Source organism: Balaenoptera physalus (assembly GCF_965194825.1).
Source record: "Balaenoptera physalus genome assembly, chromosome: 16".
NCBI classification, from domain to species: domain Eukaryota; kingdom Metazoa; phylum Chordata; class Mammalia; order Artiodactyla; family Balaenopteridae; genus Balaenoptera; species Balaenoptera physalus.
This window is the reverse complement of record NC_138898.1, coordinates 12,398,532-12,415,783: the sequence shown is the minus strand read 5'-3', so window position 1 is coordinate 12,415,783 and position 17,252 is coordinate 12,398,532. Positions and strand designations below refer to the sequence as shown.

At 42.3% G+C, this 17,252-nt stretch overlaps 1 protein-coding gene across 4 annotated transcripts in view; it reads left to right on the top strand.

Annotated features, from left to right (window-relative positions):
- Positions 1 to 17,252, top strand: part of ARFGEF2 (ARF guanine nucleotide exchange factor 2) — a 100,904-nt gene that overhangs the window by 23,212 nt on the left and 60,440 nt on the right. For all 4 annotated transcript variants that reach the window (XM_082430782.1, XM_082430781.1, XM_082430783.1 and 1 more), the window contains exons 4-8: positions 60 to 206; positions 1,151 to 1,330; positions 1,689 to 1,923; positions 13,272 to 13,340; positions 14,987 to 15,138. In XM_082430782.1, coding sequence (XP_082286908.1) covers positions 60 to 206; positions 1,151 to 1,330; positions 1,689 to 1,923; positions 13,272 to 13,340; positions 14,987 to 15,138 — 783 coding nt within the window. The remainder of the gene's footprint in view (positions 1 to 59; positions 207 to 1,150; positions 1,331 to 1,688; positions 1,924 to 13,271; positions 13,341 to 14,986; positions 15,139 to 17,252) is intronic.

The window sequence follows — 17,252 nt, the reverse complement described above, 5'->3', positions numbered from 1 at the left end:
TGGGCGGCCTCAGCCCTGGCCTGGCAGAAACTTCTCATGTCTGTGATTTCTGTGTTTAGAAACTCATCGCATATGGGCACATCACCGGCAATGCCCCCGACAGTGGAGCCCCCGGGAAGCGGCTGATTGACAGGATCGTTGAAACCATTTGCAATTGTTTTCAAGGCCCTCAGACCGATGAAGGAGTTCAGTTACAAATAATTAAGGTATTTCTGTCTGTCTGCCTGGTCTGGATTTTAAATGAGAAAGCTCATCGCCCTTGGGAATTTGGTTTTCTAATTTACCATGTGTTAGTTGTCTCAGGAGGTGCTGAGCTGGAACAGAAAAATGTAAGCATCACTTAGATCTTTTGTTAAGTGTCAGAACTGATTAGCATGGACTGAGACAAGAAGAGTGGAACCAGGTGTGTTTTCAAAGTAAACAGTTCTGCTAATAACTACGTAAATTGCTTGTGAATTAAACCAACTTCAAATCCTCTGCTCTTTCCCCTCGAAATTCTGGATTCCCAGACTGCCATTTCTCAGCAGGTCCTCCTGTTGATACTTTTATCACCAATTTGCCCCTGTCCTCTTACCCTCCCTTTCCTTCGCCCTGTTCCATTTCTGCTGCCAGGAATGGTTTGGCATGGGGTGGTCCCATCTGCTTGTCAGAGAACCGATCAGGATGGGTGCGGTCAGTGTTTCACATCTTAAATCCTGGATGTATTAGCTTTGTGAGGGAGCTCCCTGTTAGCCACACCTTTCCTGAAGCTCCCTTGAAAACCCACCAGGGAACTCGGAAACTGACCCTCTCCCCCGCATCAAAACATGTATATTTTGTGATTGGCGTAGGTGAGATCAAGTTGGAGCACTTTCCCTCCTGAGAGAAGTGTCTGTATTTTTGGCTTTTTAAAAAGTAAGCTGGTAGAAAGCCCACTTCAACACAACTTACGTACTTTAAATAACTTGTATTCTATGGAGTTAATAATTGTGTTTAAACTCAGAGCAGTAGAGGGTTGGCTTTTGGTACGAATCATCCAGTTTAGTTTGCAGAGCCATCTTCTTAAAGCAAACCAAATTGAAAACAAAGCCAAGCCCTGCAGAAAAGTTTGGCCGTGAGAGGATGGGTGGTGGGTGCTCGTGAAGGTGAAGATTGCGGATTTCTGTTTTAGGCTCTGCTGACTGCGGTGACGTCCCCGCACATTGAAATTCACGAGGGTACTATCCTGCAGACGGTCAGGACATGTTACAATATCTATTTGGCCAGCAAAAATCTCATCAATCAAACCACTGCCAAGGCTACTCTTACTCAGATGCTGAACGTCATTTTCACCCGCATGGAAAACCAAGTGGTGAGCGGTAGCAGTTATCAGCTGCTGGGGGGCGGGACACCATCCCATGCTGTGAACTACTTCATGTGTGGCCTCGGTGCTTGGTGAAGAGTCATAGCATTTTAAAATCAGTCCCTTCCTCCTCTGAGTGCTCTGCACTCTGTTTTTATCCTTGCTCTAAAAAGCAGAGAGAGAATCTAGCATGGGTTTTGACATTTGCATTCAGAATTTGCTTTGAGTTTGCTGAAGGAATTTATTTCCTTTTTTAAATTCTGTCCTTCTGTTTGGAAATTTTTTATGCAACAGGCTGGCGTATTTTCTGTTCCTTATCAAAACGCTGGATCCATTTAGATTGAATCCCTTTTTCGTTGCCTTTCAGTTGCAGGAGGCCAGAGAATTGGAAAAACCAATCCATTCGAAACCCCAGTCCCCTGTGATCCAAGCTGCAGCAGTGTCCCCAAAGTTCAGTCGTTTGAAGCAGAGCCAGGCACACAGCAAACCAACAACTCCTGAGAAGACAGATTTAACCAATGGTGAAAATGGCAGGAGTGGTTCTGGAGAAGTGAGCGCAGAGAATGGAGATGTGCCCAGAGAGAGAGACCCGTCGCTATCAGGTACGGCCCGTGCGCTTCCCTGTCCACCCTGTAGCCGAGGGGCAGGTGAAAGAGTTGTCTGATGTCATCGCAGGAAACCTCTGATAGCAACTCTTCTATTTCTGGGCCTCCCCCTTGACTTCCCTTTCACTTTTCTCTTACGAACCACAGCCAGTGAGGCATGGTGTCGCAGATCACGTTGTCAGTTGTGCAGTTTTCTTTGGATAGTTCTTGGAATGTATTGATATCTAGCCACTGCTATTTGATGTCAGCTTCAATGCCATGGGTTCACTTTGGAGCATTTGTCTCCCAGGAGTTAATCGTTTGGGTGGTTGATTGTTCAGTGTCTGTTTTATCTCCCAGAGGAGGACAAGGACCTCCTCTGTCACGTATCCACAGGATCTCCGTGCTTTGCCCACTGCCGGACAGTTAGTTGCTATTTATGGACATCTGTGAAAGGAGCCAGAAGGTGGGTGGGTGGGTGGATTCATAGAGAAACAGATAAACAGATAGCTTTGTTTTCTTCTTCTGAGACCAAGTACACTATTTGGTTGTGTTTGCTTTTTTAATTGAAAGAGATATTCCACACCTGATGATAGTCTTAAAGTAAGTAAAACATTAGGCATGAAATTTTGGACTGGGTTGTCATATATTTCTGAATGTTTGCATCTCTCTCTGGGCAATTTGTACAAACCAGATCCTAAGTTCATATATTTTTCAAGAATGTACCTTCTTCCCAAGTGATTCTGCCAAATAATTCTTCGCTCTAGCTGACGGCTCTACAGTGAAGTATCTGACCCACCTTTTTTTTTTTTTTTAATTTTTTTTATTGTGGTAAAAGTCACATAATATAAAACATACTGTTTCAACCATATTTAACTGTACGATTCAGTGACACTAAGTACATTTCACATCGTTGTGCCACTCTCACCATCATCCATCTCCCGAAATTTTCACCTTCCTGAACTGAAACTCTGTCCCCATTAAACACTGACTCCCCATTCCCCCTCCCCACCCCCTGGCCCCTGGCATCCAGCAGTGTACTTTCTGACTCTATGAATTAGACTATTCTAGGTATTTCGTATAAGTGGAATCAAACAGTATTTTTCTGCACCTACTGTATATTGAAACGCATTTTTAAGGTTAACTTAATATACGTCTACAAACAGATTGTGTTTTTTTCTCCCCTGTGCTATACAGTAGGTTCTCATTAGTTATCTGTTTTATACATAGTAGCGTATATATGTCTGACCTGCCTTTATAATTGGTCTCATATCTTCTTCTGCCCCATTATTGGTAATGACGTCTGTTGGTGGTATGTTGCTACCAGAGAGACCATACTTGAGCAGTTTTTGTTCATCTGTAATTTACCAGTGCTTGGCACAGGTAGGAACAGACCAAGTGTTGTTGCTGGAATGTTGTTCTGTATCAGTTTACCCAAGGCAGGGATCAAAGAAAAAGTTGCCACAAAGAACTGCGTGTGTGTCTCGTGTGAACACTGTTGCAGGCTACTCAGTCCCACTGTCATGTGTCTTGGAAGGTGCTCAGGAAGTCCCGGCCCACCCTCTGTGTGTGTCATCATCTTTGCCTTATTAACTCTCAGGGCAAGGACCAGGCAGGTTTTTACTGTAGCCTTTATCAGACTGTGTTCAATCAATAAATATTAATATTTAAACAGACCGTAGTAAGCCTAGCTGTGCAGATGTAAAAGCAAGTCTCTCTGAGCTGTAAGAACGTCCTTCCACTACAGCCCATTTTTCCACAAGGCAGCCAAAGTGATCTCTTAAAAGCATGAATTAGATCACCACCACCCCCCTGCTTAAACCCCTCTGATAATTTCCCATCCCATCCCATTCAGAGTGAAGTCTATGCCTGCCCCATCCCCACAGCTTCCAAGGCCCTGTGTGGCCTGGCCCTGCCCACCTCCCTATACCTTTCTTTTACTTCCTTTCCCCTTGTTTGCGATAGTGTTTCTGGTTCTTGAAAGTGTGGTGCTTGCTCTTGGTGCCTTCGCACTTACTATCCCTGCCTTGTCCCCCCGCTTTGTCTTCAGGTCTCTCAGTTCTAACTGATCCCTCTCTCTGAAGCTCCCCATCACTCTGTCCCATCATCCTCTTTTATTTTCCTCATAGCACTTTTTTTTTTTCATCCTTTGTAAGGTTACTTTATTTTGCTTTTAGTCCAGCGGCAGATTTTTAAAATATATATAATTTTATTTATTTTTTGGTTGCATTGGGTCTTTTTTTTTTTTAACATCTTTATTGGAATATAATTGCTTTACAATGGTGTGTTAGTATCTGCTTTATAACAAAGTGAATCCGTTATACGTATACATATGTCCCCATGTCTCTTCCCTCTTGTGTCTCCCTCCCTCCCACCCTCCCTATCCCACCCCTCTAGGCGGTCACAAAGCACCGAGCTCATCTCCCTGTGCTATGCCGCTGCTTCCTACTAGCTATCTATTTTACATTTGGTAGTGTATATATGTCCATGCCACTCTCTGACTTTGTCACATCTTATCCTTCCCCCTCCCCGTATCCTCAAGTCCATTCTCTAGTAGGTCTGCGTCTTTATTCCCGTCTTGCCCCTAGGTTCTTCATGACCATTTTTTTTTTTTTAGATTCCATATATATGTGTTAACATACGGTATTTGTTTTTCTCTTTCTGACTTACTTCACTCTGTATGACAGACTCTAGGTCCATCCATCTCACTACAAATAACTCAATTTCGTTTCTTTTTATGGCTGAGTAATATTCCATTGTATATATGTGCCACATCTTTATCCATTCATCTGTTGATGGACACTTAGGTTGCTTCCATGTCCTGGCTATTGTAAACAGAGCTGCAATGAACATTGTGGTACATGACACTTTTTGAATTATGGTTTTCTCAGGGTATATGCCCAGTAGTGGGATTGCTGGGTCGTATGGTAGTTCTGTTTTTAGTTTTTTAAGGAACCTCCATACTGTTCTCCATAGTGGCTGTATCAATTTACATTCCCACCAACAGTGCAGGAGGGTTCCCTTTTCTCCACACCCTCTCCAGCATTTATTGTTTCTAGATTTTTTGATGATGGCCATTCTGACTGGTGTAGGATGATATCTCATTGTAGTTTTGATTTGCATTTCTCTAATGATTAATGATGTTGAGCATTCTTTCATGTGTGTGTTGGCCACCTGTATATCTCCTTTGGAGAAATGTCTATTTAGGTCTTCTGCCCATTTTTGGATTGGGTTGTTTGTTTTTTTGATATTGAGCTGCATGTGCTGCTTGTAAATTTTGGAGATTAATCCTTTGTCAGTTGCTTCATTTGCAAATATTTTCTCCCATTCTGAGGGTTGTCTTTTCATCTTGTTTATGGTTTCCTTTGCTGTGCTGCATTGGGTCTTCGTTGCTGTATGCGGGCTTTCTCTAGTTGCGGCGAGGGAGGGCTACTCTTCATTGTGGTGCATGGGCTTCTCATTGTCGTGGCTTCTCTTGTTGCGGAGCACAGGCTCTAGGTGTGCAGGCTTCAGTAGTTGTGGCTCACGGGCTCTAGAGCGCAGGCTCGGTAGTTGTGGCGCACGGGCTTAGTTGCTCCGCAGCATGTGGAATCTTCCTGGACCAGGGCTCGAACCTGTGTCCTCTGTATTGGCAGGCGGATTCTCAACCACTGCCCCACCAAGGAAGTCCCCTTCATAGCACTTATTACTACCCCACATCACTGAAGAGTTTGTGTTCACTTGCTCCCGGTCTAAGACCTTGGCCACCCTGTTCACCACTATATTCCCAACACCTGGTCTGGTGCCCAGCACACATATTCAGTAAGTACATTTTTTTAACTTAAAATTGTGTTCTAACAAAGTATGCTTTACACTTAGTATATTGCTGTGGATTTTGTTGCCAGTATGATATACCCTGTGAGGCTTCTCCCAAGAACGTGGGCATCAGATTGCCTGTAGAAATCACACCACAAACCTGCAAATGGTAGGTCAGAATGGAGGTGCACCGTCACCCTTACACAGAGTGACGGGCTTCCAGTTCTCCAGATGTGGCTCTAAAGAAAGAACGTGTCCTTCAGGAGAACCGCTTGAGGAGCCTGGGAGGCCTGGGAGGAAGGGCAGCCTGCGAGGCAGATGGGGGAGGTGCCGGCCTGGGGGACACTGCACCCCAGGGTAGAGTCCAGGCTGCCGAGGCCCCCAGGCTCCAGTGCCTCTGTGGCAGAGGACACGTCCAGCTCTCCTGCGGGTCCCATCCTGTGGAATGGCCGCCACGTAGCCACCCCTGGCTAGGCAGTCACGGTGCCAGGCGTGGGGCTCGCTACCTGGGTGCCCCACAGACGTTGTCCTGCTTTCCTGGGAACCCTTCCTGGGCCTTCTTGGGGTAATGTGCCTCCCAGTGAAATTTGTGTGGACGACAGTTCACCGACAGACCAGAGCATCTTTTTCCCCTCAGCAGTTTTTCATCCCAAGTTGATAAATCGACAATTTGTCAGTCTTATCGGCCTGACCAAGAAGTGGATCAGATAGCTCTTTGTAAATTCGCAAAATGAGATTTTTGAGCCTGTGATGTACTAGCTTATGTGAATTTTAGGGCATGGCCAACAGCCTTCCCTTGGGACCTCACCCCATTTGTCCACTCACACCCCTCCGATGGCCCAACTATTCTTGTCAATTTTTTAAAAACCAGCTTGATTGAAATACAATTCACATTCCATAAATTCACCCGTTTAAAATGTACAGTTCAGTTCTTTTTAGTATGGTCACAGAGTTTTGCAACAATCACCACACAGTTTTAGAGCATTTTTATCACACCCAGCCCTGTACCCACGAGCAGTCACTTCCCCTTTTCTTTTAAGTTTATTTTTAAGATTCTGACTCTTTAACTCCCAGCATTAGACTTTAGCATTTTTACATGTATACAGCTAATATATAGCTGGTGTAGGTACAGAGTTACCAGTGTGTTCACAGATTTCTTAGCTCACTTTTTTCATCTTGCAACCCATTCTTTAAGGGAAAAACAACCCAACTCTTAGGTACTACAAAATAGAGAAATGTATCCTCCCTCAGCCAGTGTGGAGGTTCTGATCACACAGCCTGGGTTCAGATCATGACTGACCACTTAGTAGCTCTGTGACCTTGAGCAAAATCTTTAACCTCTCTGAGCCTCAGTTTCCTCATCTTTAAAATGAGAATACAACTGGTACTTACAGTTTTGTGAGAATTAATGAGAACAGTGTCTGGCACTTAGGGCTGTATAAGTGTTTGCTGTTATTATCTTTCATATAAGTTTCAGCTTAAAAAATGAGTTAGTTTAGAGAAAAAAATTACAAATATTTCAGATGGTAATCAGACGTGAAGATAATGGGAACAGTGCAGTAGGATAACGTGAGTCTGTTTTCCACGTTAACGATACCAGATCCTCTGCTTTAGGAATTTTATTATTTTTGTCGACCAGAAAAAAAAAAAGGGTCTGGGGACTTCCCTGGCAGTCCAGTGGTTATGACTCCACGCTTCCACTACAGGGGGCGTGGGTTCAGTCCCTGGTCGGGGAACTCAGATCCCGCATGCTGCACGGCGCCGCCTGGCCAAAAAAAAAAAAAAACTAAAATAGCTTTAAACAAACAAAGTTCTCAGGCTAACACTTTATCAAAACAACAAAATGTACCCACAGGTCCCCCTTCTTTCTGACTTGTTTTTGACACAGCCTGCTTTACAGGGAGGCTTTGCAGCTCATTGGTTTATAGCATTTTTATTAGCTGTGTAATGAACATTTATTTTGGGACAATAAGTTGTCCAATGTATTTCATGCATTTGAGGAACCGTATTGGTACGTGGCCAGAATGTGACAGCAAACAGCTTTGTGCCTTGGTTTTTCCCTTTAGTTTTCTTACGCGTTACCAAATGCTTAGATGCTGGACAATCACCAAAGCCTCGTTTCTAGGAAACAGGTGTATGTCATATTTCATTGTCACCGCATGCACACACTTGCCCCTTCTAACTCCAGGTCTCCCTTCTCCCACTCTACTTTTTCCCTAGCATGTAGCAGTATAATTTACTTATTATCCTAGCTAGGATGTAAGCACCATGAGGGTAAGGATCTTTGACTGACTGATTAATTTTTATTTTTTTAATTGAAGTATAACTGACTTACCACCTGGTATTAGTTTCAGGTGTACAACATAGTGATTTGATATTTTTAGAGGTGACAAACTGTACACAGTTATCACAATATTATTGACTCTGTATCCTGTGCTGTGCATTACATCCCTGTGACTTATGTATCTTGTAAGTGGTAGTTTGTACCTCTTAATCTCCTTCACCTATTTTGCCCCATACCCCACCCCCCTCCATTCTAGCAACCACTAGTCTGTTCTCTGTATCTGTGAGTCTATTTCTGTTTTGTTATATTTGTCCATTTGTTTTGTTTTTTATATTCCACATATAAGTGAAAACATAAAGGATTTGTCTTTTTCTGACTTATTTCACTTAGCATAATACCCTCCAGGTCCATCCATGTTGTCACGAATGGCAAGATTTCTTTCTTTTTTATGGACTAAAGGATTCCTAGCCGAGTCACGTCCCTTCTAAGGAGCCTTCCTGGAATCCTGTGCCATCCCCGTTACTTAGGCTTGCCCCTCATTGGCTAGAACTGGGTCACATGGCCACCCTTTCTACTAGGAAGGCCAGGAAACGTAGGCACAGCCCCTTCCGAAAGGAAGAAGGATCTGAGTTAGGTAACTGGCAGTGCCTGCCTCGGGGGTTGTTGTCTAGCTGGCTAAGGAGGGGGTGGCAGCAAGGGTTTCTCCAATCTGAACCTAGTCAAGATGTCCATCTTATTTTACTTGGGGACAGAGTCTGGGAAACAGGTAGGGTCTGGTACCTAAATCAGTAACGGCCAGGTGGTGGCCGCTGGACTTCCCCGCAAACCAGCAAAACCAGTGCTTTTTAAGTGTACTCTGAACTTTGCAAGGATTTGATTTGATTTGGTTGTCTCACATTTTCACAGCAGGCTTGAAACTTAAACACAGCAGCCTTCTTAGTGGTCGTTACACCACCCAGGAAAGCCTCTTCTGAGTCCTGCAGGCCCAGGGTTCCTGTGTGGAGTCCTGCTGCCTCGGGGCCGCTAGTGGGATTCCTCAGCAGCAGCTCCCTCTGCAGGAACCTTCCGCGGGGGTCTGGACCTCCTGACCCCCCACCCCTTCCTAGCCGGGGACTGTTTTAGTTTTGAGTGGGTGCTGGTACGGATCCAGCCTGTCAAGGAAAATAGGTTAAACACTCTTATCCCTCAAAAAAATGGTGATCCTGATGCTGTTTAAATGGAAAAACGGCAGTGAAGGAAAGGGGAGATCCACGTTGAAATGGAAATTTTACTTTTTTCTGTAGGAGTGGAAAGATAGTGAAGGCTTTAGCTAACTGAAAGTGCTTTCAACATGGCTAGTTGGGAAATTCCAATATGGACTTAGTCTCCAGGGCCAGGCAGATGGCAGAAACGAGAAAGCTCCTATCACCAGGGCATCGTGAACGTCTTAACGCAATTAGCGCTCTACATGTAAAACACACAGGCCTAAGAAAAATTAACGTTTGAGTGCTCTTCTTTTCAGGCATCATTTTAAACGCTTTACGTGTTTTATCTTATCCAGTTCTCACAAACCCTGTGAGGTAGGTGCTGTTGTAATCATCCTTGTTTACCGCTGAGGAAACCAAGGCTCGGGGCAGTTACTTAAGTTCCCACATTGGGAAGTGGTAGAGCGGGATCTGAACCAGGCATACTGGCTCCAGAGCCCTCACTCTTAATCACCGTGTTGAGAAACATTTTCTCTCTGAGGTTCTTAAAACACCCTACCCTGTCAGTCTCCCATTTTTACCACTCTTGTCAGAGACATGCTACTAGGCATGTATTCCTTTCCTACTCTCTGTGCTTGACCTCAGTGGAGGAGAGACAGTTGGGAGTGGCAAGGAATGAGGCAGCAGGACGTCTGCAAGTTCATGCCCTGGCTAAAGGGGACAGCTGCTCCTGGCTCTAACTGGTTGGGGCCAGTGTTACCAGATAGTCTTTCTTTTTTTTTTTTTAAATAGAAGCGAGATCTGGATTTTTATGACATGTCTCCCAGTTTTTAAATGTTCACAGCTAATTCAAAAGTTTTAGAAAGCAGTGCATAGGCACAGCAAAGGAAACAATCAACAGAGTGAAAATGCAAGCTATGGATTGGGAGAAAATATTTGCAAACCATATATCTGATAAGGGGTTAACATCCAAAATATCTAAGAAACTCATACAAGAGTAAAAAACCACAAGTAACCCCACTGAAAAATGGGTAAAGGACCTGAATAGACATTTCTCAGAAGAAGACATACAAATGGTCAGCAGACATTTAAAAAGGTGCTCAACTTCACTAATAACCAGGAAAATAGAAATCAAAAGCACGATGAGATACCACCTCATGTCTGTTAGAATGACTTTCATCAGAAACAGTTGGAGAGGATGTAGAGAAAAGGGAACCCTTGTACCCTGTTGGTAGGAATGTAAATTGGTACAGCTGTTACAAAAAAACAGTATGGAGGGGAAAGAAAACAGTATGGAGGTTCCTCAAAAAATTAAAAATAGTAATACTTTATGATCCAGCAATTCTGTTTCTGAGTATGTAACCAAAGGAAAGGAAATCAGGATCTTGAAGAGATAACCTACACTCCCATGTTCATTGCAGCATTATTCACGATAACCAAGATATGGAAACAACGTAAGTGCCCATCAACAGATGAATGGAAAAAGAAAATGTGGTTATATACATACAGTGAAATATTATTCAGCCTTAAAAAAGGATATCCCGCCAGTTGTAACAACATGGATGGACCTGGAGGGCATTATGCTAAGTGAAAGAAGCCAGTCACAAAAAAGGCAAATACTGCATGATTCCATTTATATGAGGTGTACCTAGAGTAGTCAGGTTCATAGAGATAGTGTAGAAAGGTGGCTGGGGAAATGGGGAGATGTTTGTCGGGGGTACGAAGTTTCAGTTATGCAAGATGGATAAGCTCTGGAGATCTAATGTGCAACCGTGTGACCAGAGTTAACAGTACTGTGCTATACACTTGAAATTTGCTGAGTGTAGATCTTAAGTGTTTTCATCAGAAAAAAAAAAAAAAAGGGAAAAAAATAAGGTAACTGTGTGAGGTGATGAATATGTTAATTGGCTTGTTTGTAGTGTCTATTTCACAATGTATGCATATATCAAATCATCAAGTCATACACCTTAGATATATATAATTCTTGTCACTTATAGCTCACTAAAGTTTGGGGGCGGGGGGAAGCAGGGTGTAAGCTAAACAGTGCATATCTGCAGACCAGATGTCCCCGGCAGCCACCACTTCCCAGCCTCTGATTTAACTCATCAAGCCTGCAGCTCCTCTGATGAAATGTATGCATCAGGCTGATATTTCTTGGGCGTTGAATGTGTACAAGGGACTAACAGATTAGAAACTGTCATCATAATTCTATTAAATCATAGCATAAGAGAATGTTGGAACTAGAAAGGAACTTGGAAATATCTAGCCACTTGTTTACCAAATCATGGTGTAGATGAGATCTTAGACAGCTCATAGGTGAATGGTTTTTATTTTAATAGTTGTACGTTTATTTTAACACGCATTCAGAAAGTATGATTAGCGTATGAGGCCTGTGATTTTGTGAATATTAGTTACTGTTTGAGGTGAGTTAAAGAGCACTGTTAAATATGTATGTAAATATGTATGTAATAAATATAATAAAAATAAATATAATAATATAAGTGGTGCATGAAAATGGCAAAAATTGTGAAGGTTGTGTGAGAATGACTGAAGGTATGAGTAACACTGATCTAGACTAAATCATCTTATTTAGATGAAAACACAGGTTTAGAAGATTTTGCCTGTGGCTGTGGACTTTTCTAACTTCCATTCAAGTTCTTTTTTGCCCTCTAAGAAGAGCATATGACATCAGTATTTTCCACATAAATTTACTTACCCATTTAAATAATTATGATGGTTTGATTTGTCAATTAGCCCTCAGTAAAGCTAGGGGGTGGAGAATAAATAAATAGTTATGGTGAGTATCAACTGAAAAAAAAAATGCACAGTTGAGAATAAAAGTTGAGAATTACGTTTTATTGGCGGACAAACCTGAGGACTTAAGCCAGGACACAGCCTCTCTGAGGGCCTGAGGTCAGGGAGGAGCCAGGGTATAGAGGAGTTTTTGCAACAAAGACCGGGTAGTCGGAACTTCAAAATATTAGTTAATTAAAGAAAACCAGATATCTCAAGTTAATGAATTGAGTACTTTTCTGTGTATGGGAAGATGCAAGAGTCTGGGCTCATTGAAGTCATTCCTTTGATGTGCAGCTTAACTATCTGGGGCCAGTATCCTGTGCTTTCCCATCCTGAGTCCCCTCAGGGTGCATCCTTTGGAGGTGGCTGCAGTGGCTGAGGGCGTGGTGTCATTTGTCTCCATCCTCAGTTCCCCCAGGGCTCACCGTAGGGGGCGACCCTCGTGGCTTGTTGGCTGCAACATCCTTTGTTTACTGATATGATATGTGGGGCAACATTTTTCTTTCACATGAGTTAAGTGCTCAATGGAAATGAAAATACTTGGTGCTGCTTCTCCAGGATCCAGTGGACCAAGCCCAGAACTCATAAAAATAGTGGCCTGATGGAAAATCCTCGTTAAGGAAGAATTTAAAGGGTTATTTTGGTTTTGTTTATTTAACATGATGGTCTTTTTGTCAGTGATGTTTTATAAATCAGTAATATTTACTTCCAAAAGTCTAGTCAAGTGCTGTTTACTAGTTCTCCCAGAACTAGTTTTCTACAAAAACAACTGGTACCAAACCTCTTCCACTTAAACAGTTAACATTTTATAGAATAATTCAATTTAAAATTTAGTGAATTCTCAACTGTCACATTAGAAGTCTCATGCTAAGTTCTGGGTTTGCAGTGTGGGAAAACGAAGCAGCAGAAGGCATGTCATTTAGCAGGGCTCTGTGGTACACGAGGGGAAGGGACAAGATGAAGCTCCTTCTTCTATTCTGCCAGGAACCATAGCTGGATACAGTCCAGCTCCTGCCTCCAAGCCGGGGTGGTAGAGAGGGCCCTGGGCCAGCAGCTGTGACTCAGGAAGGAAGAATGTATAAGACAGCGAGGCCTTAGTGTTCCACAGAGGGAAAACCGAGTCATAGAAGATGCTGCCTGTGAGTTTCCAGATTTCCTGGGACACAGTCAGATTTGGCTTTGGAGAGGGCTTATTTGTACCCTTGCCTTCCGACTGTGACTCTTAATCTCCTTCTCCACCTTCCTTAGTTTTCCCTGGAAATGCCCACACATATGTGTTTGCGTTTGTGTATTTGGTGTATGTGTAGGGACCGAAGATGGAGCTCAGGAAGTGGTGAAGGAGATCTTAGAAGATGTGGTCACGTCTGCAGTTAAAGGTAAGAACCAAGACCCCAGCCTTTCCTCCTACTCGTTCCTTCACAGAAGTCCCCAGCCAGGTATTTTAGTGCCCACCCCCAGTAAACTCATGGAAACTGAGTCTGCCCGTGTCTGCCCAACTTTCATGTGGAATTCAGAAATTACTTGTCGTTAGTGATTCGTGTTCTTCTCACTCGGGTTGGGTTCAAGAAGCACAGTCTGACGATGTTACGAGTTGGGTGCTCCACATGGAGATGCAGAGGGCCACTCCTGTATACAGCCAGGTTTTTCCAGAAGTGGGCGGGGAGCCCTGAGGTGGTGAGTTTTCCTGGCCAGCCATTGATGTATCCAGGGGACTGTCCCCACGTCAGCAGGTATCAGATGCACAGGGAAGCTTTGTTCATTTTGTTAGACTTCATTCTTAACTCCCTCAATTTTTTGGTGTAGTTTCAGTGGAATTAACCTTGTATAGCTCAGAATGACTATCAGATGATTTTTCCTTTGTTTTTACCCAGAATCTCAGGTCAGGGGTTATGTGCTGAACACTCAGCTCCAGTGCCAATAAACCATTAATGGATTGAGAAGTCAATAAATTAGTGGGTTGCAATCAGCGTTTTCTAAATGGAAGAGAATAAATGAAAATAGATGCAAGCTGAATGTGACTCATATAGTAATGTTAAGCATTGTTTCATGAAACATGTTTCAGTGATTTATTTATGTGCACACGTGTATACTGGGTCATGACTGTTAAAATGTATTTCTTAGTGAGGGTCATGGTCAAAGAAGTTTGACCCACTGCTCTAAGCCTTATCCTTTTATTAATTTAGGGTACCACCAAACTATATTCATAGATTTCATTATTTAACTTTTTATAGAAATGTCTTTTAAATAAAATAATTTTATTTCCTACCTTTAGATTTTTTTTTTTCTGGGACCAATGCACGAAGTCCTCACATAATGAACACTTATCTGTCTTGTTCACTGCTATATCCCCCAGCCCCTAGCACAGAGCTTGGCACATAATAGGCACCTGATAAATATTTGTTGAATGAATATATGCTTCAAAAACCATTATGGACGATTATGCTTATTAAGTTGTTTGGTGTCCCTTAAATATATAATGATCCACATGGTAAATTCCTCATAGAGTTCAGCTGTTCTGCTAATCATCAGATGTGCTTTCTTTCATTAAATGATGGAATCTATTTAATTCTTTGTCTTTTCCTTTTCCACATGGCTGCCAGGAAGCTCAGGTCTACATTTCTTTTTTCCTGTGACTGAGGTTTTCTATCATAACTATCAAACTCTTTTCATTTATGTAACTCTTGTTCTCTAACCCCTGTATTAGTAGCCCTTTTTTAAAAAAAAAAATCTGTGCTTTTTATGTTTAGCTGGTTCTAATCTTCTTCGGAAGTAGGTAGGGGTGGGCAGGACTGCTGTATTGCACAATTCTGGAGGCACCATTGACCTGGACCACAATATGAAGGAAGCCACCTGGGAGTGGGGCTGTGGGTAATAGACACATATAGCCAGAGCAGGGCAGTGGCTCAGGGAAAGGGAAAAAGCAGTAGCTGGAAGGTTATGTAAATAACTTCTTCTTGGTGTGAGGCCATCTCTTAGGGTAAGTACTAATAACTTGGTGATGACTTTTGCATTGTATTTTAAGAAGCAGCACAAAAGCACGGTCTGACGGAGCCTGAGAGGGTCCTGGGTGAACTGGAGTGCCAGGAACATGCCGCGCCCCCAGCGGCTGACGAAAACTCACAGACCAATGGGATAGCGGACGACAGGCAGTCCTTGTCGTCGGCAGATAATCTGGTACGTTGGTGATCTTCCTATCTGGCTCATTTTGGTTTTTACTTTTTTAGAAGATGCAGAATTAAATCTCTATCAGAAGAAGCGAGTGAAAACCAGCAAGCCCTGTTCAATTCTTTAGTCACACCGTCCTGGCCTGATAGTCTTTGTGCTAATAGGTTCCATTCTTGGAACGTGCTAATGTTGGTGGTATATAATAGGGTTGTTAAACCGTATTTATTCAGACTTTTAAAAACTTATATTTCCTGCCCTTTTTCTTTTCTCTCAAAATGGTGTACATTCATTATAGAAAAATAAGAAAATATAGAGAAGGAAAATAAGGAAATAGAAGTCATCCATAATCTTCTAACCCAGAGATAACATTTGTTAACATTTTACTTATACTCTAGATTTTTCTCTCCCTCCCATGTTTTTTACCACTTAAATGTAGTAGCACAACGTACATGCTGTTTTGTAACCTGCTTTTTAAATTTAAGGTATATTATGAACATCCTTTCAGGGCCCCCCATAAGTGTGTCTGCTACATTATTATTATTTTTTTAGGTAGCTTTGTTGTTTTCTTGAAAACACTATATATAAACATTCAAAACAGGAAGAAATGATATTAACATCCCACCTGAACCCACTCTCTCACTGTACCTTTTCACCAATGTTTCTCAGTCTTTTAAATGATCTCTCTCTCTCTCACACACACACACACACACACACACACACACACACACACACACACACACACACACACACACACACACACGGGAGCCTTTTTATGTATTTCTTTTTCCCATTCATCAACCTGTTTCATGAAATTTTAAAGCTATTGGTAAACTAGATACCTGTTTATGTACTGTATGTGTATCTGTGCTTTATACATAAAAAGAATGATTTTTTTCCACACCCATTGCCCCAGCCCCCAACCAGTTTTTGCCCCTGTTTTAAGTCTGTATAGGCTGCTATAACAGAATACTATTTACTGGGTGACTTGTAAACAACAGAAATGTGTTTCTCACAGTTCTGGAAGCTGGGAAGTCCAAGATCAAGGTACCAGCTGTTTCAGTGTCTGGTGAGAGTCTGTTTCCTGGCTCACAGATAACTGTCTTCTTACTCTGTCCTTCTGGCAGAAGGGGTGAGGGAGCTCTCTGGGGCCTCTTTAATAAGGACACTAATCCCATCCATGAGAGCTCCACCCTCATGACCTAATCACCTCTCAAAGACCCCACCTCCAAATACCATCACATTAGGATTAGGTTTCAACATGTGAATTTTGGGGTGGAGTGGGGGGCACAGACCTCCAGTCTATAGCAGTCCCCTTGGGGTTACATCATCCCCATTAAGAATGCACTTATATAGGGATGTACTTAAATCCACACTAGGTGTTTGTGTGTTATGTACTAGGCTGCAACTTTGTTCACTCAACACTGTTTTATGGACATCTTTTTACATCAGTAGTACATATATGTCTAACTAATGTTTTTAATGGCCATGTGAAATTCTATCATGGATTACCATAATGTAACAGTTCCCTATTAGGTTTTTGGGTTATTTTCAGTTTAATCACAGGAGACAGTTCTACAATGAACATCCTTGTAGATAGATCTTATGTCCATCCTTAATTCTTTATGATAAATTCATACAAGTGGTATTGTTGGGTGGGAGTTGGAAGCTTTAAAGCTTTTGTTCCTTAACATCAAATTAGGCGGCCAGGAGGGCAATGGTCGAATTTCTACCCGCTTGGAGGCTCTCAGCACTCATTTTCCCATTCCCTCATTAAAACTGGGCAGTAGCATTCATTCAAATCTTTGCTGGTCTGATGGAAGAAAGATCCTGCCTTAATAATTAGTAGTAAGGTTATTTTGGTTTATCTGTTATTTGCATTTCTTGGTGAATTGCTTACTCATGCTTTCTGCCTGTTTTTCATTTGGGAGTAGGGTTTCCATATTTCCTGAATGAACTATGAGAACTTTTTGTATGTTGAGGATTTAATCCTTGTCATATGTTGCAAATATTTATTTTAAAAAAATTTTAACGTAGCTTACTTTTTTAGTTAAAGAAGTTTATTTTAAAACAAAACACCTGTCATTTTTTTCCCCCATTTATCCTGCAATAATATTCTTAGAAAT